Below are 27,243 nucleotides of genomic sequence, written 5' to 3' on the forward strand. Positions count from 1 at the left end.
GAGTCCACTCTTTTGCCAAGCTCTGCAAAGCTCCTTTGTCTTCGAAGAGCTGCTGGCAAATGTCCGGGTTTGTGGATAACAGTGGACTTGAGTGGGGTGAATATGTAGGAACTGTCAGGAACTTTGGAAAGCGGCTAAGAGTGAAACCCTAGGATTCCTCGTTGCCCTGACTACTGATGGGTGGTTTTCTTCTTTGGGCAGGTGGTGGTGAATGGGAGGCTGGTCTCTGCCCCTTATGTGGGTGGGGACATGGAGGTCAGTGTCTACGGTGCCATTATGTATGAGGTCAGACTCAACCATCTGGGCCACATCCTCACCTTCACCCCACAAAACAACGAGTTCCAGCTGCAGCTGAGCCCCAAGACCTTTGCCTCAAAGATGTACGGTCTCTGCGGTAAGAATATCTTCTGACCCTCCTCCCTGACATAAACCCTCCTTGCCCTATCCTCAGGGCCCTTGGACACTGCTATTTCTGGGTCCAGTAGTAAGGTGCAGACGCTGGCGGTGATGGAGAATGGCCAGGTCTCCGGCATCAAGGGGTTGGCACCCTGGGCTCCTAACCATGTCTTTCCTTGCTTCTCTAGGCATCTGTGATGAGAATGGGGCCAATGACTTCATGCTGAGGGATGGCACAGTCACCTCAGACTGGAAGACGCTGGTCCAGGAGTGGACGGTGCAGAAGCCGGGGCAGACATGCCTGCTGGGTCCCGAGGAGCCATGTCCCATCTCCAGGGGCTCCCACTGCCAGGTCCTCCTCTCGGAGCTGTTTGCCGAGTGCCACGCGGTCCTTGCCCCGGCCACATTTCACGCCATCTGCCAGCAGGACAGTTGCCACCAGGAGCAAGTGTGTGAGGCCATTGCCTCTTACGCCCACCTCTGTCGGACCAAGGGGGTGTGTGTCGACTGGAGGACCCCCGATTTCTGTGGTGAGTCTCCTTAGGCACCCCCAAACGCTGTGAAGACCAACGAATGGGGGACCTGCTCAGCCTCTCTGGGCCTCACGTTCTTTATCTGGGCAATGAAGATCAAAACCTCTGGATTTCCTGTTTCCTAGGATTCCATTCAGGATCAAATAAGATGGTAGATGTATAAGTAATTTGAACATAGAATTTCTATGTAATGAATTTCTATGTAAATGAGAGCATGGTCCTTTCTAGCAGTAGTTCTGCAGGTCATACGAATGTGATGTTAATGTATGAGACACATCCTGGCAACAGCAAAGTACAGACTGAGCAGTCAGTCACCTCGAATTTGGAACGGCACCAGGCTTCAGCAAAGGCTCACAGAGCAGCCCATGCCTTAGCAGGATTTTGAAGTGTGAGTGGAATTTTGCCATTTGAATACCAAGAAGCTTCTTCATTACAAACACCACAGGATTGCTAGTGTAGACACCTCCCAAGGTCAGCTTCCTTACTTGGACTTGGCATGCATTTAATATTTAACATGTCAGGGACACCAGAATGAGTCAGACATGGCTCCTGCTCTCAGGGGGTGTTGGAGTGATAAGAGCACTGAACTTCAGCAACCTCAGTTTCTAATGTGATCCCTGACCTTTTTTCTTTTTTTTTTTTGAGGGAGATCAATGTGTACAGGCATCTCAGAGTCTCCGAGTTTATTATTATAATGCTGTCACAGCTTTAACTGGGGCTGGAGGACTTGGGCATCCTAGCCCCGGCTCAGCTGGTCATCAGCTATTTCCTTAGTCTTTCTGGACCTCAGTTTCTGCATCTTGGAATGAGATAGTTGGACTAGATAACCCCCAGGTGTCTTTGGGGCTCTGGTTTTCCGAGTCCCCGTGGATGACACAGTCTCCTTTCAACCTACCTGCAGATTAAGGGGAAAATGTCAGTTTCTGAGTTACCGGTCACACCTTCTCTGCTTATTAATTTGTCTACTTCCAGGCAATTTGTCGTGCATTTATAGGAAAGTCTTTGGTGCTCTAAATCCTCGGAAACCTTCTCTACCACCTGCCTTGGCACCGTGAAAATGTGAGGAAGGGGTTGAGCAGGACCAGAGTGGGAGAAGTGGATCACTTTGTAGCTTTTCTCCCAGGGCAGCCTTCCATAGCTGTGGATTCCTTACTTAAGGTTAAGAGAATTTTCGAAGTATTAAATATATGTGTATTCAAAGAAAAGAACCATAGAACTTCCTAAGGGTACACAGGTTCACATCGTCAGTTGGGATTAAATTTGGCTACAAGTAAGAGAGAAATAAAATTCTGTGTCACACAGCTGGTCAGAGGGAGGCAGTCCCAGCTCTTTCTGGGTCTCGAAGTGGATTCTGGTTCTTGGCTCCGTCCTCAGTTGGGTGTGCCTTTTCCTCACGGTTTAAGATGGAGCTCTGGACATCACATCCAGTTCCAAGGGGTGGGATGAGGGGAAGGAAGGAAAAGGGCCAGAGACACAGCTGTCTTTCAAAAAATGATCCTTAGAAACTGCTGTTAAGAGTCTACACTTGCTCTTACAGGTCATTGGTCAGAATGTAATCACATGACTGCACTTAGTTGCAAGGGAGTTGGGAAATGTAGTCTTTATTCTGAGTGGTCACGTGCCCGGCTTGAAGGTCTATTTCTATGAAAGATGGAGAGAATGAAAATTGGTGGAAACTAGCAGTTTCTGCCCCGGCAAGTTTGTTAGATGATCAACTGCCTTGAAGCTGAACCACTTCCCTCTGGTTGGTGCAGATCCTTGAGGGTGACCCCCTTCTCTGTCTGCAGCTGTGTCGTGCCCGCCATCCCTGGTCTACAACCACTGTGAGCGCGGCTGCCCCCGCCAATGTGAGGGCAACTCGAGCTCCTGTGGGGACCATCCCTCAGAAGGCTGCTTCTGCCCCCTGCACCACGTGCTGCTGGAAGGCAGCTGTGTCCCCGAGGAGGCCTGCACCCAGTGCGTCGGTGACGATGGGATCCGGCACCAGGTAGGAACCCTGGCCTCTCGCCCCCCGTGGGGCCGGTAGGGGGAAGTGTTCACCGTGATTGGCCCCTTCTAACCTCGGCTGAAGGGCTCTGCTCTCCGGGGGGGGGGGGGCCCGAGGGATGGGAAGACAGTACGGCATAACGGCTTTGGGGTCAGACACATCTTGGTTCAGAACCCGGATCTGTTAGGGTTAGCTGTGTGATAAAACACCAGAGTGTAACGACACATCGCTACCATTACTATATTTATCATATCCATCGTAGTAGAATGCTAGGAACCCAGGAGGGGATGGGAAAAGAATATTTTATATGGTGATGTCTACCATTATTAAGATATATTAGGTACCTTACATTGTATTAAGCACTATATATTCATTATTTCAACGTTTTTCAAAGGTGTGTTTAGCAGGCAAGGTATTGACAGTTACCTGTGGTCAAGAGGTTTTAAAAAACACCGGCTAAGCAAGTTAGACAGGTTTCTTTATTGCAGGATTCTTTAGAGCTTTTGATATGCTAATGTACCTTGCAAGCTTTTGCTTCTCAGACTTATTAGACTATAGAATTGTGTGTGTGTGTGTGTGTGTGTGTGTGTGTGTGTGTGTGTAGCATCCCCTCTCATAAATACTCACAAAACACCTATGAGAAAATGAGGGCTTGGAGAGCTTGGTACCTTGCCCATGGATGCAGTTCGTAGGAGATGGGGTTGGGAGTTGGAGTTAGTATTTGAAGCTCTGTCTGATTCCAAAGAGCTTGCTCTTTTCGATACATGAAATTTCCCTTTTGCTAGGTCCCCTTTGGGCTGATCTTCTTGGAAGTCATTGAGTCATCAAGTCATCAGTTCTCTTAGCCTTTTAGGAATCATTATTTTCAAAGGCTATTTATTTACCAAACTCCCTCATCTTGGACTCAGATGGCAGTCATATCTCTTCAAAGTTGCCAATGTGTGTATTGTAGTACCTGGGGCGGTGTGTGTCTGTGGACCTGTGAGTGTGGGCAGTGGTCCTGCCTTTCAAACTGGCAGTGATACCACAGAGCCTGGTAGAGGGGCAGCACATTTGGCTTCTAGCAAAGGAGGATGTGTTCTATGACCATGGGCTGCACTCAAGACCTAACATCTCCATCATCACCAAGGAAGACCTTCATCACTAAGTGGACCAGGTCAGGTGACTTAACACTGTATTTAATCAGAACTGGGAGAACACACGGTGAAGCTAGCTAACCAACTGGAGAATGATGAAAACAGTCATTCCAGGACTACACTATTCTGTCCCTGCCATCAGAAGCTAGGAAATGGACCATTTCATTTGATTCTCCCCAGAGCTCCATAGGGTAATTATTACATGTCCCTCTGAATGGGAAACTGAGGCTCAGATGACAAGAGGTGATTTAAAAAGACCCTATGCACTACACCAGGTCACCCTATAGTGTCCAAGCCCTGCCACTGGTCTCACGGGAACTGGGAGCTAAACTCTGAGCTGACTGGGTGTCCGTGCGAGCATGGCACCAATAAGGCGATTACCTGGATGGTCCCACCGGCTCTGTTCTGTCGCTGGGCTTTAGCCCAGTGGATCCCGTTCGTTCTCACAGTGTAATAGGTGAACCAGGAAAGAAGCCCAGTCGCGCTCTACTGCCATATTTCAGCTGGCCAAATTAAGTAACTGCCGGTACCATAATGCTCCCCCAAAGAGTTGACAAAACCTTACACGGCTCTCCCTGACGTGCACAGCTCCTGGGCTCCCGCTGGGCGCAGATGACGTGTACCATTGCCCTGGGGTGCAGACACCCAGTGGTCATTTCAGGCTGGTTTTGCCGTTGGTGGCAAGGTGCTCTCAGAGGCAGTCAGAAATGGTCTCTGCCCCCTTCCTTGGCATCCTCGAGATGAGAAGGAAGCTCAGGTTTGCATTTCTGGCTCTCTGTGAGTCAGGTGTCTGCAGGGACCCGAGGGCGGGAGGCTTGCGAATGTTATCCTAGGGTCTCTGCCCCCTTCCCCCCTCCTCCTCTCTGACCCTTTGCCCTGCTCCCTGCCCCTTCCGTCCCACACATGGGAATATGCATCAGAGGTGTATGAAGTGAAGAGGGCATCCAAATAGTGCAGTATTTTGACATCGATACAGTCTGATAAATACATTCTAAAATCAAGCGACATAAAGTTAGTTAATAAAAGACTAGGAAGGGAACACAGCCGTTTTTAGTTATTTCAGAAAATATAGTTTAAACGGATGAAGACAAATATCCAGCCAGTCCAGCTTTGACTTTCAAAGTAGAGAGGGAATAAAAATCTAATATGAAGACCATTTTCATTAAGTGTATTTTCTTGAAACTGAAAAATAAAGCCCAGAAAACTTTTCTTCGGGGAAATAATCCAGGGTAGAAATCTCTTGTGGTAATTTTGGAAGGGCAGACTATTTACCAGTTTCCATAGCTCTTGTGTATTTCACAAAATGTACTCTGCCTTCGTAGCCGGCTCTAAAGGGATCTGGGGCCATGCATGGGCTGTCCCGCCTTGCCCATACACCCCCCACTGTGCCGGGCAAGCGCTGCTTCAGCTCCACTGGGGATTGCCTGCATCACCCAGACGGTCTGCTGAGCCTCGTCTCCTCTCTGTTCTGTAGCGGCTCAGCGCTGACGTTTAATTTGCATCTTCCCTCAGATCCTGGCGGGGGTGGGCAGTGCCTGGTGACTTGCTTTGTACCTGTACCTGAGTACCTGCTTTGACCTTGGGCTCTGAAGACTTCAGTTTTCCCTTGCTGCATTCTCTGCAGGTCGTTCTCCTGTCATCTTTATTTAATCTTTAACTCCAGCCAGCTCGCTTACCTGTTCTGTCCAGGTAACAGTCCTGCACCAGGCCCTGGAACCTGGGGGCCGAGACAGGGCTGCCTGGAGTTGGCCTGTCCTGATGCAGGAGTGCCCTCTGCTGGCCGATTGGCTGCATAATGCGCCAGGGGTACTGCTGTAAGGCTGGCCGCGGGCGCTTTTAGAAGCTTAGCCTTTGCCAGCCAGGGCTCTTTTTCAGGGCCATAGATTCTGTGACCTGCCTCATTAAAGCTTCCTGGGAAAATGGAAATCCCTGGAAGAGGACGTTTAACACCTGCTTTTGGTCATCTGTTGTGATGTTGCCAAGGCGAGTTGGAAAGCTGTATAATTCGTTCTTGAATTTTAGATGTCTGGAGTTCATTTTTAAAAAGAGAAAAAAAGGGACTTCCCTTGTGGCTCAGTGTAAAAGACTCTGCGCTCCCAATGCAGGGGGTCCGGGTTCGATTCCTGATCAGGGAACTAGATCCCACGTGCATGCTGCAACTAAGAGTTCGCATGCCACAACTAAGGAGTCTGCATGCTGCAACTAAGACCCAGTGCAACCAAAAAAAAAAAAAAAAGAGAGAGAGAAAAGAAACCCCTAATATATAAATATATATCTCCGTTCTTATCTCATCACTTTTGCCGTTTAAACATCTAAATATAAATCCCTTGATTTATGATTTTCTTGGCATCACCGTCCGTGTAAAAGAGCAGGAAAGAGGCAGAGCAGAGAGAGGCCTGGGGAGATGTGTGAGTCCCCCCGCCTTCCTCTGCTCTGCCCAGCCTCGCCTGTCCCTGTGCCCCTCCCTGGGTCTTCCCAGCCCCTTGGAGAAGCTGGAAGCGTAGCCGCTGCAGCCTCTGTTCTGTTTCCTGGTCCTCGTCCCCCGTCTCCACCCGCTCAAGGCTTGTCCTTGTTGAACTTTCTTCCCTCTGAGGCGGGTCCTGCTTACAGGGCCTCAGGGCTGCACCCTGCCCGCCAGGTTAAGCACAGCCTCCTGCAGTGGCCATGTCCCCAAGGATGTGAGGCCTCTCTGGAGCCCACAGCCCTAGTGAACTCTTCTTTTGCACTCCTGGCACTCTTTTTTTATTTTAAAAATCACCTTTATGGAGAGTTCACAGACAGTAAACAGCGCCAAACATAAATGTACGATCTGATGAATTTTTTCGTGTTTTTTTTTTTTTTGTGTGGTACACGGGCCTCTCACTGTTGTGGCCTCTTCCGCTGCGGAGCACAGGCTCCGGACGTGCAGGCTCAGCGGCCATGGCTCACGGGCCCTGCCGCTCCGCGGCACACGGGATCTTCCCGGACCGGGGCACGAACCTGCGTCCCCTGCATCGGCAGGCGGACTCTCAACCACTGCACCACCAGGGAAGCCCACGATCTGATGAATTTTGACAAGTTCATTCATCTGTAAAAACCGTCATCACGATGAAGATAATGAAATTTCCATCACCTGCGAAAGTTCCCTGATGCCCCTGTTTAATACACCCCCAGTCCCCACCTCCATCCCTAGGCAACAGCTGGTCTGCTTTCCGTCACTATAGATCCGTTTACATTTTCTGGAATTTTATGTAAATGGACTCATGCAGTATTACTCCTTCTTTGCTTGGCTTCTTTCGCTCAACGTAATACTCTCGAGATCCATCCACACTGTACGTTCCATCGTTTGTTTCCGTGGCTGAGTAGTATTCCGTGATCTCATTCACCTTTTCACGGGCAAGTCCTATTTCCTCGGCTTGACCGTCAGCCATTCGAGGGCTGGGACAGTGTACCCAGGGCCTGGCACTCCCACAGCCCCTCAGCGGGCTGGCTGAGCCTGGCGGCTGTGGTTTGGAGAGAGAGCATGTGGTGTGCAGGGCCAGGATGCCGGGTCCAGACCCCGGCTGTGCCCCCGGTCGACCTCCTGGTCTGTGCCTCAGTGTTCTCACTGGTCAGTGTAAGTAATGGTCATACTCACCCGCTAGGGTTACTAGAAGGATCATACGATGAGTCAGTGTAAAGCCTTTGGGGAAATATCTTGAACATGTTTAATGCTACTTATTACCGGGAGGCAGCAGAACACAGGGATAATAAGTGGATTCTGGGTCCAGATCCCATCTCTGCACTGCGACGGTGTGACCCCGAGCTAGCGCCTCCGCTTTCTCCTTGGACGAGTGGGGATAACTAAGAATGTCCCGGTCACGGGGCTGCGATGAGGATTAAATGAGTAGTTTGCGTAAAGCCCTTAAACCGTGCCACGTGACACCTGCCGCTCAGATGTGGGCGGTTACGTGGATGCAGCAGAAGGTGTCAAGGGAAGCCTCCAAGGTTTAATCCCACAGGAGGACGGGCAGGCCGGGGAGGGGTTTGCCCGGAGATGTCCCATCTCTCTCCCTCTCCGCGGCAGATGCTCATTGCGGACCATGGAAGCAGACGGAATAAGTAAGACCTTCTTGGCCTGGGGACTTTCTAGCGGCCTTTGAGCTGCTGGATGAGGAGGCATTTATTCAGGGGTGACTTCACTGGGATTTCCCTTGAGGGCCGAGCCCAAAGGGACCCAGTCCCGGCTCTGCAGTCCCATCTGTGCTCTGCACAGCCTCCTGCTTCTTGCACAGTCCTGGGAGGCAGGCTGGGGGGCCCTCCCCTCGCCTGGGAGGAAACCGGGCAGTGGCACGGAGGGTGAAGCCAACCGACGTAGGAGTTGGGGGGCTTCCTGACTCTGAAGCCCTTGTGCAGTGGGGATGCCTGCTGCCCTGGTGACCCTCACCTGGAAACTGCACCCAGGTCTGGAACGTCACCACCAGTCCCAACAATGTGAGGGTTCTGAGAGTCCTGCTGTCCCCCCTTCAGCTCTTCCTGCCGCATAGTCTTAAGTCCATTGCAGAAATGAGTGGCTCTTTCTCAAGCTGCAGCCCAGCTTCTCCTTTGGCCTGGGAAGTGGCTGGCGGGGTGACACGGGAGTCCTCATTTTCTCGCCTTGCTTTGTTTTAGTGTCACCATCAGAAGGGCTGTGATGAAATCTCCATGTTTTCTGAGACCTGGGGCTTGCCCTTCCCCCGAGTGTACGAAGCAGTGTGGGTGCCCCGGGCACCCCAGGCCTCTCCAGCTGCCTCCTCCGCAGGGTCCTCAGCATCTGTCAGCTTGTCTTGGTTCATCTGCGCAGCTCTGACCCAGGCGGGGCTCGGGCACTGGGTGTCCCCCAGGGAGACAGAGCCAGGGGTGGGGGGACCCAACTTCCATGAACTCCTGGGCCCTCTCTGAACCTCGTTCTCCCTCAGCTTCTGGAAACGTGGGTCCCAGACCACCAGCCCTGCCAGATCTGCATGTGCCTCAGCGGACGGAAGGTCAACTGCACGACACAGCCCTGCCCCACAGCCCGAGGTGAGGCCCCTCCCTAGGGCTCCCGGCAGGCCCCGAGGCCACCTGTCTGCAGACCTGGGGGACCAGATCCACACGTGGATTCCCCACGCCAGCCCCACCCTCCTTGCCTCGCCGGGCTGGGCTCCCCTTTCTGCACGGGGGTAGAGCTCTCGGGGGCGTGTGTGTGTGTGCGCGTGCGTGTGTGTGTGTGTGTGTGTGTGTGTGTGCCTGCCCTGCTGTCCCCTCCTTGGCCCTCAGCCTTGTTCTCCCGAGGGTGTGTCTGAGGGGACAGCAGGACACACCGGGAGACTCATTCGTCAGCGGGCCTGGCTGGTTCCCGTCGCCGAGAGTCTGCAGCGGGTACTGCCATCTCTTTCTCTGGCCTCCGCGGCCTTTTCTCCCCCAGCGCCTGCGTGCGGCCCGTGCGAGGTGGCCCGTCTCCGGCAGAGCACGCAGCAGTGCTGCCCCGAGTACGAGTGTGGTATGTGTCACCCGTGGCATTTCTCGGGGTCCAACCCCAGCCCCGCTCTGGGGAGAGGGGGCCAAGGTGGTGGTGCTGAAGGGGCTTGTGGTCAGGAGCAGGGTGTGGATTTTCCAAAACCCAGAAAGAGTAGCCTCTGGAAAAAAGGATTTGTTTCCTAGAAAGATTCTGCTGTGACTTATTAAATTAAGTTTTGAAAGCATTAAAAAAGAATGGGGTGCAATGTTCACAGCAACATTATTTGCAACAGCCAAGATATGGAAGCAACCTAAGCGACCATCAACAGATGAATGGATAGGGAATTCCCTGGTGGTCCAGTGGTTAAGACTCCATGCTTCCATCGCGGGGGGCACAGGTTCGATCCCTTGTTGGGGAACTAAGATCCCGAGTGCCGCGTGGCGTGGCCAAAAAATAGGAACCCCCCCCCCCCGCAAAACAGATGAATGGATAATGAAGATGTGGTACATACATGCAATGGAGTACTACTCAGGCATGAAAAGGAATAAGATTTTGCCACTTGCAGCGACATGGATGGACTTGGAGGGTATTATGCTTAGTGAAAGAAGTCAGAGAAAGCCAAATGCTGTATGATAGCGCTTATATGTGGAATCTAAAAATACAACAAACTGGTGAATATAACAAAAAAGAAACAGACTCACAGATGTAGAGAACAAACTAGTGGTTACCAGTGGGGAGAGGGAAGGGGGGAGGGGCAAGATAGGGGCAGGGGAGTAAGAGGTACAAACTACTGTGTATAAAATACATAAGCTACCAGGGTATATCGTACAGCACAGGGAACACAGCCAGTATTTTATAACAACTATAAACGGAGTATAACCTTTAAAAATTGTGAATCGCTGTGCTGTACACCTGAAACACGTAATATTGTTATCAACGATACCCCAAACATAAAAGAATGGGGTAATCACTGGTGGGGGAGGTGCAAGGGATTTACTGCAGAGCCAGTTATGCCAGAGTAACTGTAGAAAAGGCCACACATGGGCACCTTGACTTCAACACGTTATTTGTCAAAGGGTTTCATTACAGACCTGCAACCTGCATCGTGAATAATGGGCTGAATAACGGTATAATTAAATGAATCCAGAGCTGATGGAATTCTGAGAAACACGGCAGGAAGTCTCTAGTGCTTTGTCCCCGTCCTGTCACAGGCATTTGTTAATTGTACAGATGAAGACATAAAGCACAGGCTTGTGAAGTTTGAGGCGATGAAACCTTTGAGGGAGAGCAGATAGATCAAGACAGTCTGAGGATCTAAAAAAGAAATCATCTGAGACATTGCTTTAGGCTGATGAAATTTAGCAGGGATAAAGAGAAGCCTTATGTGGCGGGGCGGGAGTGAGGGGCGAATCTGACTGGAGAACAATTTAGTAAAAATAGGTCTTAAGATGTTAACAGTGGAGGGAACTGGGGGTCATTTAGTTCAAAGCCCTCATTTTATGGACATTTTGAAGCTTCTCCAACGTGCCAGGCACTTTGCCTTCATTATTTCAAGACATCAATAGACCGACCCTGTGAGGTAGACTGCCCACCTTACAGAAGATGATCCTGAGGTCTAGAGGGTTCAAGTGATTGGCCGAGATCTGGAGTCCCTGCAGGTGACAAGAGTAATCAACATGGCTTGTATCTATCTATCTGTCTATCTACCTTCCTATCTATTATCTATCTACTATCTATCTATCTATCTACCTACCTACCTATCATCTTTCTATTATCTATCTACTGTCTACTTATCTATCAATCATCTATCTATCTATGTATCTATCATCTATCTGTCTATTATCTACCTATCTATCTATCTTCCTATCTGTCTACCTATCTATGTATCTATCTGTGTATCTATCATCTATCTATTATCTATCTTCCTATCTCTCTACCTATCTATGTATCTATCATCTATCTATCTTTTTATCTATCATCTGTCTATCTATCATCACCTCCCCCGCCCCCTCCCTGTCCATGTATCTCCATCTCTATCTCCATCTCTTCCCCTCTTTTCATCTTCCTGTATCTTTCCCTCTATCTCCATCTCTAGCTCTGCCTTCAATTTATCATCATCACATATGTGACAGTGAAGGTCTGCGTGAGTAGGAATGTAGCGTAGGGAGCCACTCACTAGCACAAGAGTAGCCTCGCTGAATTCTGAGTGCACGTCTCTCTCTCTCTGGGCCCTCAGTGTGTGACCTGGTGAGCTGTGACCTGCCCCCGGTGCCTCACTGCGAAGGTGGCCTCCAGCCTACACTGACCAACCCCGGCGAGTGCAGACCCAACTTCACCTGCTGTAAGTGCTCCCTCCGTGGGTGAGGACGGGTGGTGCAGTCACTGTCCCCTGGTCTGGGAAGGCATCCTGTATTCTAGTGAGCTGAGTCTGGGCTTGGGGTGCGTCTAGAACAAAGGGGTCAGGGTCACACGTGGACTGAGCGCCCTAAGACTCCTCCCAGCCGCAGGCTACGATGGGGAACGGGGTGCAGGCATCCCCCTTTTGGGCTATTAGGTGGCATTTGGACCTGAGATGAAGAAGCCTCCAGATCTAATCTTTATTTTCTCCCACCTCCCATAAGCCGTGGAGGGGAAGGAATGTACCCTTGGTTGGTTCCAATCACTGGGTCTTATTCCCAAATACATTTATACATTTTTCTTTCTCTGTATGTTTATGTATTTAATTTCTAAATACTACAATTTAAGCATAGGGTTGGACTAAGGACAGTTTCTGGACATGTCAAGAAGCTGAATTCTGTATTTAGTTACTAAGAATACCCACTTTAAGTCACTACCCATTTCTCATCCTGTTGATTGAGAATCTCACTCAAGTTCTGAGATGAAAGCCCTCGAGTGCGGGAGAACACGTTGTATCTGCAGAAAGCTGGGAACAGGCAAAGGCATGGGATGGGATTTGGCAGTGATAAAAGGGCATTGTGGATTTGACGAGATTGCTGTCATTTTTCATTCATCATTGTTGGAGGACCTAAAACTGTAGGTCATTTATTATTCCAGGTACTGAGGTTGGGGATAGGATCTCATAAGCTACCAGCTTATAAAAATGCTAACCAGTACCTATGTGCCCAGGGCTCGCTGGGTCTTAGAGATTCTACACCAGTCATCTCTGAGTATCTGCAGCTGGAGGGACCCCACCCCTTCCAGATGTGCCCGGGAAGGTGGTGGAGCCTAGCAGCCTTAGCTTCTCCATTAAAATAGCTTCATATTTCTCCTTTGGGTTAGTTTTCTTATTTTTCTGCAGACTAACCACTTTTTGGTATGATTGACTATCCCTCAGCTCCTGAGCTGGGCTCCCATGTGTTTCTGACTTAATATTCTGGGGCTAGAGTTCCCTGGGACCTTATATAGTAGCTGAATGCTTAGGAACCCAGGCTGAGTGCAGGGCTCAGTGTGGCAGGACCGGGGCATCACCTCGTGCTGCCCCTCAGCCTGCAGGAAGGAGGAATGCCCAAGGGCGTCCCCGCCCTCCTGTCCCCCGCACCGGACGCCGGTCCTTCAGAAGACCCAGTGCTGTGATGAGTATAAGTGTGTTTGCAACTGTACCAGCTCGGCGGTGACCTGCCCACTGGGGTACCTGGCCTCCACCGTCACCAACGACTGCGGCTGCACCACCACCACCTGCCTCCCTGATAAGGTAGGGGCTGCTCGGCTCCAGCTGGGACGATGGCCGTACACATCCTCCTGTGGAAGACTTGCCTTCCTGCCCACACGAGTACTGTGTGGCCCAGTGAAGGGGCATCAGCATTCCATCTCAGCCTAAATCTAATTAGCTCAGGAGGTACTTACAGAGACGCTACCATGTTCTGAGCATGGCTGGGTGCTATAGATGATTCGAAACGCGTGAATGATTCTAAAACCTAAATTACAAAACGATGCGCTCCCAGAAATCTCACCTCTACCCTCACCTTCCCTACCTCGCTCCTTCTCTCCCTTCATAATTTATCATTTTCATTGGTGTACCCATCTATTTTTCTTTTTGAAAATATAAGCAAGTTTTGTAAATTTATATCGCTTCCTATTTCTCCCCAGAAGGGTAGCATATTATAAATTCCGTTTTGAATGTGTATTTTTTCATCTAACAATTTATAGTAGAATTATCCTCTGTCCGTATATGGAGATCTGCCTTACTCCTTTTCACAGTTTAGTAATCTACGGCAAGGATGCATCTTGGTTCAGTCGTGTGGACTCACAGTTGAGTGGCTTCAGCCTTTTGCTGTTACTAGTGACGCTGCAACAGCCTTCTGCATCTGTCATTTTGTATTTTTGCCAGAGTGTCTTTTGGGATAGATTCCTAGAAGTGGGATTCTGGGCGGTAACACTATTTAGGGGGGCTTCTTAATCCAAGAACCGGGGGTCTCATTCACTGAGTTCATTGTACAAAAGCGGGAAGACTGAGCAGGTGTAGGAAAATGGTTTGAAAAATGTGCCCCGTTACCATGTGAATAAACGTGGAGACCTGTTTGTAGCTTCAGAGGACACACTTGGGGTAATTTAAAACCTGCCTCTAAGCCTCACGATCCAAACGTTTCTTCAGTACCTCATTCCTAGAAGATAAAGGCTGAGCGTGTGTATCACGTGCATCCCAGGCTTTACGATTCTAATCGTAACCAACCGTTGGGATCTCATGTCCCACATTCCTTCCATAGCCTACAGTTCTTCCAGACAGGATCCCTTGTCTCTCAAACACATCTCACGCTCTGTCTTCTCTTGATACATTCCTTGTCATTGGTGGGCATGAAGGGAACACTCCTTCATAACCCCTGCCCACCCTTCCCTCACCTTCAGCCACTCCTGATGGGACAGAGGGCTATACGTGGGTGGGTTCCAAGTTCAAGGACATTTACTAGGTCTGAGAATTAGGGTGCAGCTTTCCGTGTGACACAGGAAGGAGTTAAATGCAGTTAAGGCAGCAGTGATAGTGGGTCAAGGCGGCCAGTGTGTTCCATCCCCACTTGAGGGCCTCGAGGGACTCAAAAGGAGCCACTCCCAGGGTGAACCTTCCTGAGGCAGGTGGGCAGGGGAGGGAAGAGGGCAAACTCTACTATGCAAGCATCCCTTCGCGTGGGCAGAGACTATGTTGCTTTCATTTATTGCTGTAGTCTCAGCACCTAGAGTAGCTTCCAGCACGCCGTAGATGCTTACTCACCTCTTGTTTAGATGAACTGAGTCACTTCACTCTCGGAAACCTTGTGTCTACAGGTGTGTGTCCACCAAGGCACCATCTACCCTGTGGGCCAGTTCTGGGAGGAGGGCTGTGACGTGTGCACCTGCACGGACCTGGAGGATGCCGTGATGGGCCTGCGTGTGGCCCAGTGCTCTCAGAAGGCCTGTGGAGACAGCTGCCGGCCGGTAAGGGGGAGGAATAGGGTAGGGAAGTAGGGGAGGGGATCCCAGGAATAGGCAAGAAAGCCCCTTTAGGAACCTCTGGTTCAAGGCCAGAGGGGAGGGGCAAGGAGGGGAGTGGGGCTGAGTGAAGGAAAGGAGCATGAGGAGAGGATTGCTGTCATCCTTCTGTGACCAGTTCTTGGCTGGCAGTCATGTCTGCTGTGCGGTCTTGAGTCCACAGGGCTGGGGAGTTGGTCTAAGCAGAGATGTGGCTTAATTGCCTAGAAAACAGGGCTTGATATTTCCCCCTATCTACCTCTTCCCTTTTCAGACATCTCCTTAGCCTACACCTAGTACAGACGTAGGTCCTGAATTTTCTGAGATGCTCCCCGTGTCCGTGTACTGTAGTGTTTCTACACCGGTTGGTGAGTTTTCAGGCCAGGTTTATCATTTGAGGTACAGAAGTTGAGCCATGTTTATAATTTGAGGTATGATTTGGGGGTTTGAAACCCCCAGTCCAGTTTCTAATTCTTCGTGTGGAGGCCTGTCCCTACGGCTCCTGTGTGTCTGGGGAGCTTTATTCTTGCACATTGAAGACTGAGCAGACTCTAGAAAAAGGGAACCACAGTCCGCGGGGGTACTGTGGGTTCAATTCTGTTTGCTGGTTTAACGCTATTATTGTTAGCGCAAGTTCACGTGCCCGATGCGCCGTGAGGCCAAATGCAGATGTCGGAGTTTGGAGCAGAGAAAGGCTTATTGCAGGGCCATGCAGGGGACGGGCGGCCCGTGCACAGTTCTCTGATTGGCTGATGGTGAGGTAACGGGGCGGTGTCACAGGGGTTACCGTGATCAGTCCTTAGGCTACAGGAGGCCTGGGGCTACGTTCTCAGGTCACCCAGTAGTTAACATCTTCCGTTTGGTGGGGGGTTTTCACATCTGCAAAACAACTCAGGAAATGTGCATTAAATACTGTTACGTAGGTCCTTCAGAGAGGAGCTGAAGCAGAGGGTCCGGCGGGGGGGGGGGGGGGCCTGTCCCAGGAAGGCTCCATAGTGTTCTGCCCAGTTACACTACTATTATCACTGCATCATTATCAGTAGAAAATAATGATAAAAGCAGAGGAGGCAGCACAGGCAAGTGCACGCGTGTAGCGGTTGCTTTTGTAACCGCGGTGCAGAGCAGCCTCTCGATGCTTCTTTTCGGAGTTTTTCTTTGAAGGCTTATGACCCTTAGACCCCAGAGTCAGACTAAATTGTAGCTTCAGGAACTGTGTTCTGAGCGACTGAATGCAATCCATTATGTTTTATTCATCCTCGTGATACCCTTCCAGAAGGAAGAAGAGGCAGGGCTGTTCTTCCCATTGGCCACTACACTGAGGCTCGTCTGAAGCCAGCAGACACGTGCGTGTCCTGACTCCCAGGCCGGGGCCCCTGCTGCTAGGCTGGTACAGCTGGCCACACGGGTGTTGTAAGGGCCAGGACGACCCGGCCAAGAGACAGGGGCCAGCGCTCCAGGCCTCCACCTCCGTCTCAGCTGTGGCAATTGTGCTGTTAAATCAGTGAGGAAGTTATTTTCCAGTGGCATCTGTTTCCAGCTTGGGTGGATATCAGACCTACTCAGTTCCACTCTTAATTGGGAAACCAGTGAAAACAGGATAGAGAAGAGGGTAGGGAGAAAGGTCTGAGATGTCTGTTTTGGACAGATATAAGCTAGAGGGTTTGGAGGAGTACGGGAAAAGAAACAGAGATGAAAATACAGGATGAGCCCTGGTTGTGCAGGAGGAAACTGTGGAGGGGAATTTTGCAAAGTCGGCAGCCCCAGAACCTGGGGGCGTGGCCGGGAGCACCTGAGCATGAGAAGCAGGTAGGGCTGTGGGAACCAGGCGTCCAGCCTGGGTCACCCATAACCTGCCGTGTATTTGCCTGTGGTGGAGGCAGCAGAAAATATAGAGTATGCACAAATCCAGACCACTCAGCACCCCGAGGGGGGTGCCCAAGGGTGACTCTAGATCCCTAAAGCATCGATGTCTCTGTTCCAGGCTCCCTCGTGTCTGTTTCTTTTGTGCCATTTTGAGTATCCTGCCTTGTAGCGGAGGGCGTGGCGGAGGGCGTGGTGGAGGGCGTGTCGAGTGTATCCTAATTTGTTGGCGCCTCCAAAGCACCTAGTACATCATAGGTGCACGATAACTAACTAGCTCTCCGCTGATCAAGGACTGAGGGCAGCTCACTGGGCACCGCTGTGACGCAGGTCGGGGTGTAAGTAGGTCCCGTGGAGATGCTACAAAGTTGAGCCAGGTCTCTGGGGTCCTCGTGTTCCCCCGGGAGAGGCACCACCTGGGATGATACCGAGTGTTGAGTGCGTCCTCTGACTGGGCCCTGCTTGTGAGCGCTCTTGGGGAGCAGAGCGAGTGTGGTACCCCCCCCATCCCGAACGGCTGTGGCTGCAGTTCGCCCTTCTCTCCGAGATGCTGCACAGCCCTGGTTCTTGTCCCTCGGCCCCTGGGACAGCCTCACATGTCATCGTTTTGTCTGTTCTTTGTACGTCGCTTCAGAGTTTTCATTGGAGGATTTCAATCCAAGTTCCCGATGCTTTGACCAGATTGGAGGACCTCCAAGAGGGGGGATAGGCTGGCAGACTTCAGACTTGCAGGATGCTGGCCTCCCTGGCAGGCTTTCTGGGGAAAGTGGGTCTCGTCTCACTGTGCCCCATAAACTACTAGGTAAATGTCAAGTGACGACCTGGGGAAGCCCAGCTCTGCACATCGCTGAGAGGTCCTGGAGTCAAGGCACTCATGTTGTATAGGTAATTAGCCCTGTTAGGGCAGAGCCGGGACTCCAGGCTTCTGGAATGTTCTCCCCCAGTCAGTGAGGGACCCTAGATTTGGGCTGTGATGAACATCAGGGCAGCGGCTGCTTCTGAGTGAGCTCTGAGCATCTTTAATACTCCCATGGACTGGCTCTTCTTAAGTGGAAGTTTGCAGAGGGCAGGCTTGTGTCTCTTCGACTGGTGTAAGACCCATAGTGACTCAGTGGGTGACACTTCCTGACCACTTAGCATGATCGAGGGGCTGGTGGAGGGCAGAGATGAAAACATCCAGTCCAGCTGTGCCTCTGCAAGCCCCAGGGCTCCGTACACCTGCCGAGTGGACCAGAACACCTGTCTTTGCTGCCGGCCTGTCCTGACGCTCCACCCCTTGTGTGTTTTCAGGGCTTCACTTACGTTCTCCACGAAGGCGAGTGCTGTGGAACGTGCCTGCCATCTGCCTGCGAGGTGGTGACCGGCTCCCCTCGGGGAGACTCGCAGTCCTCCTGGAAGAGTGTAGGTCTGGGCCAGGGCGGGTAGGAAGGAGAGCGGGGGCCTCACCAGCCTGGTCGTCCATCTGGGGTCCAGTGCTGCCCTTGGTTCCGTCCGTAAAGTAGAAGCTCATTCCCTGCCTTTTGCTTTCCCCACAGAGAGTTTAATGCGGCTGTTGGTTTATCCAGATGTCAGCTGGGATCACCTTGCTCCCGGGGAACTAGTTAAAGTTGCCCCAGACTTCCCGTTGTGTGGATTTTGGGAGAAGCCCAGTTCCCTCCCTCTGAGTTCTGTGAACGCCTGCGGGTGGGGGTCATGTTCTCCTGTTTAACCTGTGAAGCTGAGGACCTGCTTCCGCCGATGGGTGGTGCAGGGCCGTGTCGTGGGCCTGGCACCCTGCCACACCGGCCCAGGCGGCGTCCTCTGACCTTTTCACTGGTTTCTGTTGGAGAAATATGTAACCCAGAGAAGCAAACTACATTTCTGTTCCCAGGGCCCCCGAGCCCCCTTCTGCAGCTCTGGCTTAGCCCCTGGGCGTGTTGGCAGCCCCCGTCTCCCCACCCTTGTCTTCTCCTGCCCAGCCCCCACCCCCAGATCCCCTCCCCTGACACAGAGCAGGGTCGCTTCTCCTTCGTGGCCCAGAGGCGCTCGCTTTGACTCTGGGCTCATAAAGCCGTTTTCTGAAGCACAGAGGATCCCTCCCCGGGAGCCAGTCGTAGCCCACATGCTAGGATGCTACCAGTCCTTTAAGTCTGATGGATAAGGATGAAGTGGACGGGTGCTAAGCCCTGGAATCCTCAGGACGTGGATGCTGGGAGGGGGTGAGGTGCACCTAGGGACCTTCCCCTTCTGAGTCCTCCAGCGAGACCGAAACACACTCTGTTTAGAAGGAGGGCAAAGGGTTACCTGTCCTGCCCTGAACGTGCTCACCTGCTCACCTCCTACCCTGGCCCACCAGTCTCCTCCTCCTTGGTGGTGACGGACTGAGTTTCCCACAAGGGTTCCCACCTCCCTCTTCTAATTCTGGTTACCTGTGGATTTCCCTGCTGTGTCCCTCCTCTCCATGCTTTTAACCTCTTTTTTCCCCAATCCATCCTAGGATCAGGCTGGCTTTGCACCTCCTCCCCAGGGCCAGAGGCTACTCCATCCTGGTTGGGGTTGACAGCTGGTCCCTTTTTTTTTTTTTTTGCGGTATGTGGGCCTCTCACTGTTGTGGCCTCTCCCGTTGCGGAGCACAGGCTCCAGACGCGCAGGCTCAGCGGCCATGGCTCACGGGCCCAGCCACTCCGCGGCATGTGGGATCTTCCCGGACCGGGGCACGAACCCGTGTCCCCTGCATCGGCAGGCGGACTCTCAACCACTGCGCCACCAGGGAAGCCCTGCTGGTCCCTTTGAGGCTCAGCATCCTCTTCACCGCTCCCCCCCGCCCCCCACCCGCCTCTGGTCTCTCATCTGCCTCCAGGGCTTCCTCAGCCCTGACCCGCATCAGTGTTCACAAAAGAGTTTCCCTTCCCAATTCAAGTCTCCATCTTACCTACAAGACTTGCGTGTCGGCAGTGGCTCTGGGGGGCCCAGCAGGTGTGGTAGGGACAGGTCCTCTTGATGCGCCCAAAGCTTGGCGGGTACGTGGTCGGAGTGGGGCGTGGCCTGCAGCGGGGAGCTTTGGTCGGGGGGAGTCAGAGGGGGGTCAGGAGAGAGGCCGCAGTGTGTGGTACTTTCTGCTTCTCTTCTGGAAAGAGAAGAGAGGCAGCAGGGGCCAAGAGACGTGGCTGGGCCTGGAGTGGGCAGGCCGGGTGCCCCCGCTTGCGTGTCTGGGAGCTGGACCACACAGACCGTGCTCATGGTCACGTGTTGTCCGGGCAGAACCTCCGCAGGGACTTTCTGAACCATGTTCTGGACACTCAGTGGTCCTTGACTGTGGTGCCCTTGGGGACAGGCCGCCTGTGTGCAGCCTGGGAGCTCAGGGCAGATTTCAGAGCCAAGGGTCAGACACCGGCATCCCTGGCTCTCACCGGCTCCCTGTACCAGAGGGAAGCAGCACGAGGTTGGGTGCTGGGCTGAGTTTCCCTCCACATCTCCCCTCCACTGTCTCCCCATGCAGCCGTTCCTGGACACTCAGCTCCCAGCCGAGCCCAGGGTGGAGGGAGCATCCTTAGGTGTCCCCAGGTGCTTCCTCCGGTGGCTCAAGACTCTGTCTTGGGAGCACACGGGGCTCTGAGCTAGGATCTTGGTCAGGGTGACTCTGACCCAGACTCACTGAAGGACCCGGATGAGCTGTCCCTCCCTCTGTGCACCTCACCCTGTGGGCAGGGCTTAGCCGTTGAGCCGGGCTCACCTCCAGGACCCACACCAGCTCCTGAGGGGGCCGCCCACTCCCAGCGGGACCTTGGCCCCCTGACCAACTTGGGTGCTCCGACCACAGGTTGGCTCTCACTGGGCCTCTCCCGAGGACCCCTGCCTCATCTACGAGTGTGTCCGAGTCAAGGAGGAGGTCTTCGTGCAACAGAGGAATGTCTCCTGCCCCCAACTGGACGTCCCCACCTGCCCCTCGGGCTTCCAGCTGAGCTGTCAGACCTCGGACTGTTGCCCCACCTGTCACTGCGGTAAGATGTGCTACCAAGCCCGCCTTCAAGCCTCTCTCTCCTCTAAGGCCCCCGAATCCTTGCCTTTTGAGCAGCTCAGGGAAACGGGGAGGATCAAATCTCTCCATTCGTTGCTAACACTTCAGGGAGAGAGCAAGTAAGATGAGGGAAATGGGACAATTTCCTGAGGGTCGTCACTGTGTCAGCGCTGGTTTTGTACCCTGTCTCATGTCATCCTTAGGACAATCCCATGAGGTGGGTACCATTATACCTCCCTTTGCTCTTGTGAGTTAGTGAGTGGTAGAACTGGGCTTGGACCCAGGCTTCTCTAATTCTAGAGACTTCTTCTCAGTCATTCGGCTGGAAAAGGTATTCCAACTGCCCATCCCCTAACCCCACCAACCAACCAGCCAACCACATAAACAAACAAACCAATCAACCAACCAGTCAACCAACTAACCAACAAACCACACAATCAACCAACCAACCAACCAAATAAACCAACCAAGCAACCAACTAACCCACCCACCAGCCAACTAACCAACCAGCCAAACAACCGACGGCAGCAGCAGCAGCAGCAACGCAGCAGCAGCAGCAGCAGCGAACAGCTCTCGCCACCCCGTCCTGAGCTCTGTGTGTGATTTTATCTTGGCGCTTAAAGTTTCCGGAGTAGAATGTCTTTCTTTGACAAGCCCAAACATCCTCCCACTCACCCCTTGGGTGTGAATCACTTAAACAAGTGCCCTCCACTCGAGGACTCCAGGGACCTTCTCCCTGCGGGCTGGGTGGTGGGCAGCACGTAGCTGCCCTTCCTCAGCGGGCCTGGGGCCACTGTGGCCACGTGGGCTCCGGCAGGAGGACCCACAGCGCCTGGCGCTGGGTGGGGAGAAGGACCGGCAGGTGGAGCAGGGAGGCCCAGCCTGGGAGGAGCAGCTGGGTCGTGGGCCTTCACCAGCTGTGCTCCGCACACTCATGCCCTGTGCCTGTCTCTCCCCAGAGCCCGTGCAGGCCTGTGTGCTCAACGGCACCATCATCGGGGTGAGCTGCCGCCTTCTCCAGGGCGCCTGGGGGGCAGGGATGGGGTGCTGTGGGAAGGGTGTCATTCTAAAGTGCAAGTGAAAGGAGCCGGGGGGCCTGCCCCACCCACACTTTCCTTTCCTCCAGGGCTTCCCAGGCATCCTGGAGTGGAACCCCTACCTCTCCGGGGCCCGGGCCCCGCCTTCTAGCGCTCGCATCCCGGCCCCAGGCACTCGAGCGTTTCTTCTGTGCATGCTTCAATCTGCCCCGCTCCCTCTGCCCCAGCTCCCTCTCTGCTGGGAAAGCCCTCACTCTTACCATGCCATCCTTGAGGTGGGGTGGGGAAGGGAGGGAGCAGACCTCTCGGGACAGGAGGAGAATCAGGGTGATGGATCCTGGCAGCTTTGGGCAGCCGGGCCCCCATGCCCAAGGCAGACGGCTCATGGGACTGAGGGCAGTGGAGGGTCGGGGGTTCCGGGTGCCAGGAGGCCTGACCCTGGTCCCTTTGGTTCCAGCCCGGGAGGAGTCTGATGGTTGACCTGTGTACCACCTGCCTCTGCACCGTCCAGGCGGGGGTCATCTCCGGATTCAAGCTGGAGTGCAGGCAGACCACCTGTGAGGACTGCCCGCTGGTGAGAGAGGCTCATGGGGGCCTGGGGGTGGACTGGGTACTTGTGGGACCCAAGCAATGGGACCTCACCGGGCTCGTTAAATAAAAACTTTCGTGATTTTCTGATTATGGACATATTTGACAACAGTAAGGAAGAGAATAAAAGTCACCTACCCAAATTGCATTTCTCAGATATAATTATAATTTAGTTTTGGAAATTCAAACATTTTCTTCCTGTATTTGCAAGGCTTGTGATACCATATTTACAATTCTGTATTCTTTTTAAGCAACATACTACTGTTCTTTGAAAACATTAAAAATTAGTCAACAAATATTTATCAGTGACTAGTCAGTCCACAGTTATTTATCAGACACTTGCTATGTGCAGGGTTCTATGCAACATTCTTTGAAGGGGCTCTGCCTCAGCATATACTTTTATTATTGGACATCGCGTTTTAATAGTTCACCCTGCCAGCTCACGATGACTGTGTTTGCTCAGAACACCTCTGAGGGTGGGTTCTGGGAAGTGGAATCATCATTTCTAGTTGGGTAGAGGAAAGCGTGCACTTCACTATTCTCATCGTGACTCTTAGCCCCACCTCGCAGAGCTGGACCCAACGCTCTGGAGGATGCCTTGCTTTCCTCCGCAAACTGCCTTCTGCATTTGGGGCTCCTGCTGTCTTAGAAAATAGGGTTGGTCAGATGAGTTTCTTGTGAGCTAGATGCACAGAATACAGTCATTGCTCTTTCAGATGGTGGGGCAGCGGGCGGCGGGTTCTGGGCGGGGTCGGGGAGGAGTGGCGCGGCACAGCGGCCAGAGGGGAGGGGTGACGCGTGGGTTAGGGACAAGGTTAGGACAAGCTGCTGGTGGTCAGCGCTCTTGAGGTCGGGGAGTGTTCTGCACCTGTGCCCTTCCTGGCACTGGCACCGTGTGAAGCTCCAAGTAGGGGCTTAATAGCATATTTACAAGGGGAGTGAAGGGGTCCGTTGGAGACACAGCAACTTCTGATAGAATGGCTCAAGGAGAACATTCCCGCCTCAATTAGAAAGAAGCCAGTGAAGTATGCCTTTTTGCTTTTTTTAAATTTAAAATCCCAGTTGTTTCAGGGTTTCGGATGCAGGCGTGTGTGTGTGTGTGTGTGTGTGAGAGAGAGAGAGAGAGAGAGTGTGTGTGAGATAACTCCCCTGCATACATCTGGGCTTGAATATGGGATGGAATGATGCTGTCTGGAGTCTTTGGCATCCCTTTAACTGGATGTCCATGGAACTACAGTGGATGCAGGAAGCGGTCCACGCTAAGCTGTCCAGAAGGAGAGTGTTCTGGGGAGGCGGGGGGACGAGCCCACTAACTCTCTACCTGCGCCCTCTGGTGGTCAGAGGGTGGCACGGCCACTTCCTCTGCGTCCATAGAAATCCAGCTTTAGAATCCAGTCCAGACTTAGGTTTCTAAATATTTTTAAATTCACGGCCCCTTTTGGTCTGTGTACTCCTCCTCCTCACCTCCAAAATTCCGCTGTCTCCCCAGGGATCTCCTCCCTCTTGAGATCCCTGAGATTAGCCCTGCTGTGTATCTCTCAGCCTTTGCTGAGCTCTGCCTCAGATGCCCCCATTCTAGCTCAGCTTACCTGGTCTTGTCACGTTCCTCTGCCATGAAGGGCCTCCGTGTGGCCTCCTGCAGGTGGGGAGCTGTGGTGGGTCAAGCGTAGGCTGGTCTGTGTCTGTTTGAACTGCCGATGTCAGATGGAACGCTTAGCATCATCAGAGACATGGGGCCTGTGTCTCCTTCAGGGGAGACGACGCTTATACCTAAAAGGAGCCCAGAAGCCGGTCTGTGCTGCTGGGTGGTAGAGACAAAGGAAGGCTTGAGGAAGAGAGGTGGCACTGACCAGGAACCTTGAGAAGGCCTCCCAGAGGAGCATGACCATGGGCTGACCTTGAACGATGACCCCGCAGGAGGGGGCACAGGGACAGACTGGCATTTAAGCAAGAGTTAGAAAAGGGCAGCAGGGAGATAAGACTGGGGTCCTTGAGCAGCCGATGTAGTTTATGAAAAGGGCCGGGAGACACCTGTGAGGAGAGTTTGGGGGGCATCGCTGGACAGGGGGAGCAGGGCTAGTTGGCTGCTCAGACCTGAGTGAATGAGCCTGTGGCTGGCTGGGCACCTGGCGGCTCCTGATTGGGTGCTCTGGCAGAAGTCTGGTCAGCACAGCCCTCCGTGTCCGTCTGGCAGCTGTGCGGTGCGTACCCCGCCAGCAGGGCTCAGACAGGCCTGTCACCAGTGCAGCTGTGTTCTTGCCTTGCGGGGTCCGTTCTCTCTGTTGCGTCCTTCCAGTGGTTTCTGCCGTGTTCCCTGCCCTCCCGTCTCTCTTCCCCTGGTCCCACAGCACCTCTGAAATCATCGCCCTTCCTCTTACCTTCCGCCCTCCTCCACTTTCTCCTGTCCCTTCTTCTCCCACAGAGCCTACCACCTTTCCCTGTTCTTGGCTTCACCGTGCCCTCTGTCTCTCTGGGGTGTGGAGTGTGCGTCCACCGCCCCATCCCTTCACTTTGCAGACCCCTCCTCCATTTGTCCCCCACCCCTCACTTCTCTTGTAAAGATTTTGGGCACGTTCTTCTCCTTGGGCCTGCTGAGTGGAGGGCATTTCCTAGTGTCTTCTTCTAACATTCACTAAAAAATGCCCCAATCCACGCTCCCGTGAAATCGTGCCTGATTTATGCCTCATTTTATTTCCTCTTTCTGACTGCAACCACTCACATACATTCATGATGTTTTTCCCGTCTCTTTCTTCCTCTCCCATCCACCTCGGTCCACACCTGCCAGGAATTGTGCGTTTTTGAAAACACAGTTGAAGCTCACCGGTGAAACGTGACCTGATGGCCTCAAATGTCAGCAGTGTCCTTTGAGTGTGTGTGTGGCCTGGGCTCTCTCTGCGGCTTCCCTGATGAGTTCAGTGGATGCGCATAGACTCCTAACCTCCCCAGCTGGTTATGAGCTGTCAGTCGGAGTGCAGTGAGCAAGGGAGCAGTGTGAGAGGACCAGGTGTTCTGTCCGGGGCTCCAAACCTACCTGCTAGAGATTCATAGTAGAAAAACCTCAGGACCCCAAGGAATGAATCTCTAAGTCATTACTAAATGTAGCAAAATGAAAAAAAGAATGACACCATAGCTGGTCTTCACAGAACTAAATTTATTCTTTTAAACACCCCTACCTTCACCCCATATGAGGAGCCAGCTTGTCCGTGTTCTGGGACCGAGCCAGCATGGGCACCTGTTACTTGTTCTCACTGCCCCTTGCTGCAGCAGGGACCCTAATAAAGCATTGCCTGAAAAAACCAACCAACCAACCAAACAAAACCAAAAAAAAAACTTTTCTAGATTTAGTTCTTTTTTTTTTTTTTTTTTTGTGGCATGGTGGGGAGAGTTAAAAGAGCTTTAATTTTAACGCAGTGACGAGACAGCTGATGATCACTTTTTGGCTTTGTTAACATGGTTTAAAATACTTCGCAGAATATAAAGTTGGCCACCCTATGTTGTCTCCCAGATTGGGGGGGCGTTTTTGTGAAACAGTGAAATCCGTCTTCTGGGAAGCTGCTGGATTGGCAGGAACAGAGGTAGGAAGACAGTTACTACCGTGACAGAGTCCAGCGGTGGGTGATGATTTCTTGGATCAGGTGATGACAGAGGACCCTGGCACGACAAGCTGTGGATGAGCTCAAGATGCAGTTTTTGGCAAGATCTGGTGATGAGGGGGCAGGGGGGATAAGAAAAAGAGAGAACACAAGGATGACCCCCAGATTTTTAGTTTGAACAGCTGTTTAATGAAACCATTTACCATTTGGCCTACTTTCGATCGGGATCTTAGCGGGAGGTTTAAACTAAGGCTGCTTTTTCTCCTGGTTACACAGGGTTACGAGGAAGAGAAGATGCAGGGCCAGTGCTGCGGGAGATGCCTGCCTATGGCTTGCACCATTCAGCTACGAGGGGGACAGATCATGATGCTGAAGGTGTGTGTGGGCAACTTAAACTCAGGGGTCTCCCTACGACCACCGTCTGGTTTCCTATTTGGGGATATTTTCTTCAAGGAAGAGGGACTGAGTTTGGGTCAATATTGACTTCCTTTTGTACCTAGTTCTGATTTCATGAGGGAAAGATGGGTAACCTTTAGGAAGTACAGAATTCTCTCTTAGATTTGGCTAATTTGTCACTCTCTGTGACAGAAGTTGGTGTAGGGCCCCGTGACTGGGAGTGAGTTGATCTTTAAGATTTTCTCCAGCCTTGATGGTCTATGAGACTGGCCAGGCAATCAGGGTGACACAGACTGGGCTCTATGAAAGCCAGAGTGGGCTGGTGGGGCTGGCAGGGGGCGCCTGGCTCACCTCTAGTTCAGCTACTGATGGGCCAGGGCCAGTTTCCCTTTGCTGTGTCTTAATTCTTTAAGCTGTTAAGTGGTCAGTAGAGTTAGGGATGCCCTACATTTATGCAGCCCCATTCCCAGTTAACAAGCCGTAAAACTGGACTCCACCTCCGTTCTGGGTTCTGGGTGTGGAGACTTTGCACACACTGCCTCGGTCTTGTTCTAAGGTCCCCTACCTTGTCTCAACAACTCCAAGGAGTCAAGGTCATGGCTTGAAGTGGCTTTGGACCCCAAACACCGTCTTCAGATTTGCTCTGCCCACCTCCCCTCTTTCCTTCCAGCGCGACGAGACTCTCCAGGATGGCTGTGACAGTCACTTCTGCAGGGTCAACAAGAGAGGCGAGCTCATCTGGGAGAAGAGGGTCACGAGCTGCCCGCCCTTCGATGGACACAAGTGTCTGGCCGAGGGGGTGAGTAGCTGGGGCTCAGGCCCTGCTTTCCTCTTGACTGTCTCC

General features: G+C 52.5%; 1 protein-coding gene across 2 annotated transcripts in view; it reads left to right on the top strand.

Annotated features, from left to right (window-relative positions):
- Positions 1 to 27,243, top strand: part of VWF (von Willebrand factor) — a 199,980-nt gene that overhangs the window by 165,697 nt on the left and 7,040 nt on the right. For both annotated transcript variants that reach the window (XM_060306367.2, XM_070046402.1), the window contains exons 40-53: positions 202 to 394; positions 585 to 926; positions 2,717 to 2,916; positions 8,969 to 9,071; positions 9,457 to 9,531; positions 11,726 to 11,830; positions 12,975 to 13,180; positions 14,746 to 14,895; positions 18,079 to 18,189; positions 20,588 to 20,768; positions 21,745 to 21,785; positions 22,280 to 22,396; positions 26,280 to 26,378; positions 27,070 to 27,198. In XM_060306367.2, the coding sequence (XP_060162350.1) occupies positions 202 to 394; positions 585 to 926; positions 2,717 to 2,916; positions 8,969 to 9,071; positions 9,457 to 9,531; positions 11,726 to 11,830; positions 12,975 to 13,180; positions 14,746 to 14,895; positions 18,079 to 18,189; positions 20,588 to 20,768; positions 21,745 to 21,785; positions 22,280 to 22,396; positions 26,280 to 26,378; positions 27,070 to 27,198 (2,052 nt within the window). The remainder of the gene's footprint in view (positions 1 to 201; positions 395 to 584; positions 927 to 2,716; positions 2,917 to 8,968; positions 9,072 to 9,456; positions 9,532 to 11,725; positions 11,831 to 12,974; positions 13,181 to 14,745; positions 14,896 to 18,078; positions 18,190 to 20,587; positions 20,769 to 21,744; positions 21,786 to 22,279; positions 22,397 to 26,279; positions 26,379 to 27,069; positions 27,199 to 27,243) is intronic.

This window comes from Globicephala melas, chromosome 10 (assembly GCF_963455315.2).
Source record: "Globicephala melas chromosome 10, mGloMel1.2, whole genome shotgun sequence".
NCBI classification, from domain to species: domain Eukaryota; kingdom Metazoa; phylum Chordata; class Mammalia; order Artiodactyla; family Delphinidae; genus Globicephala; species Globicephala melas.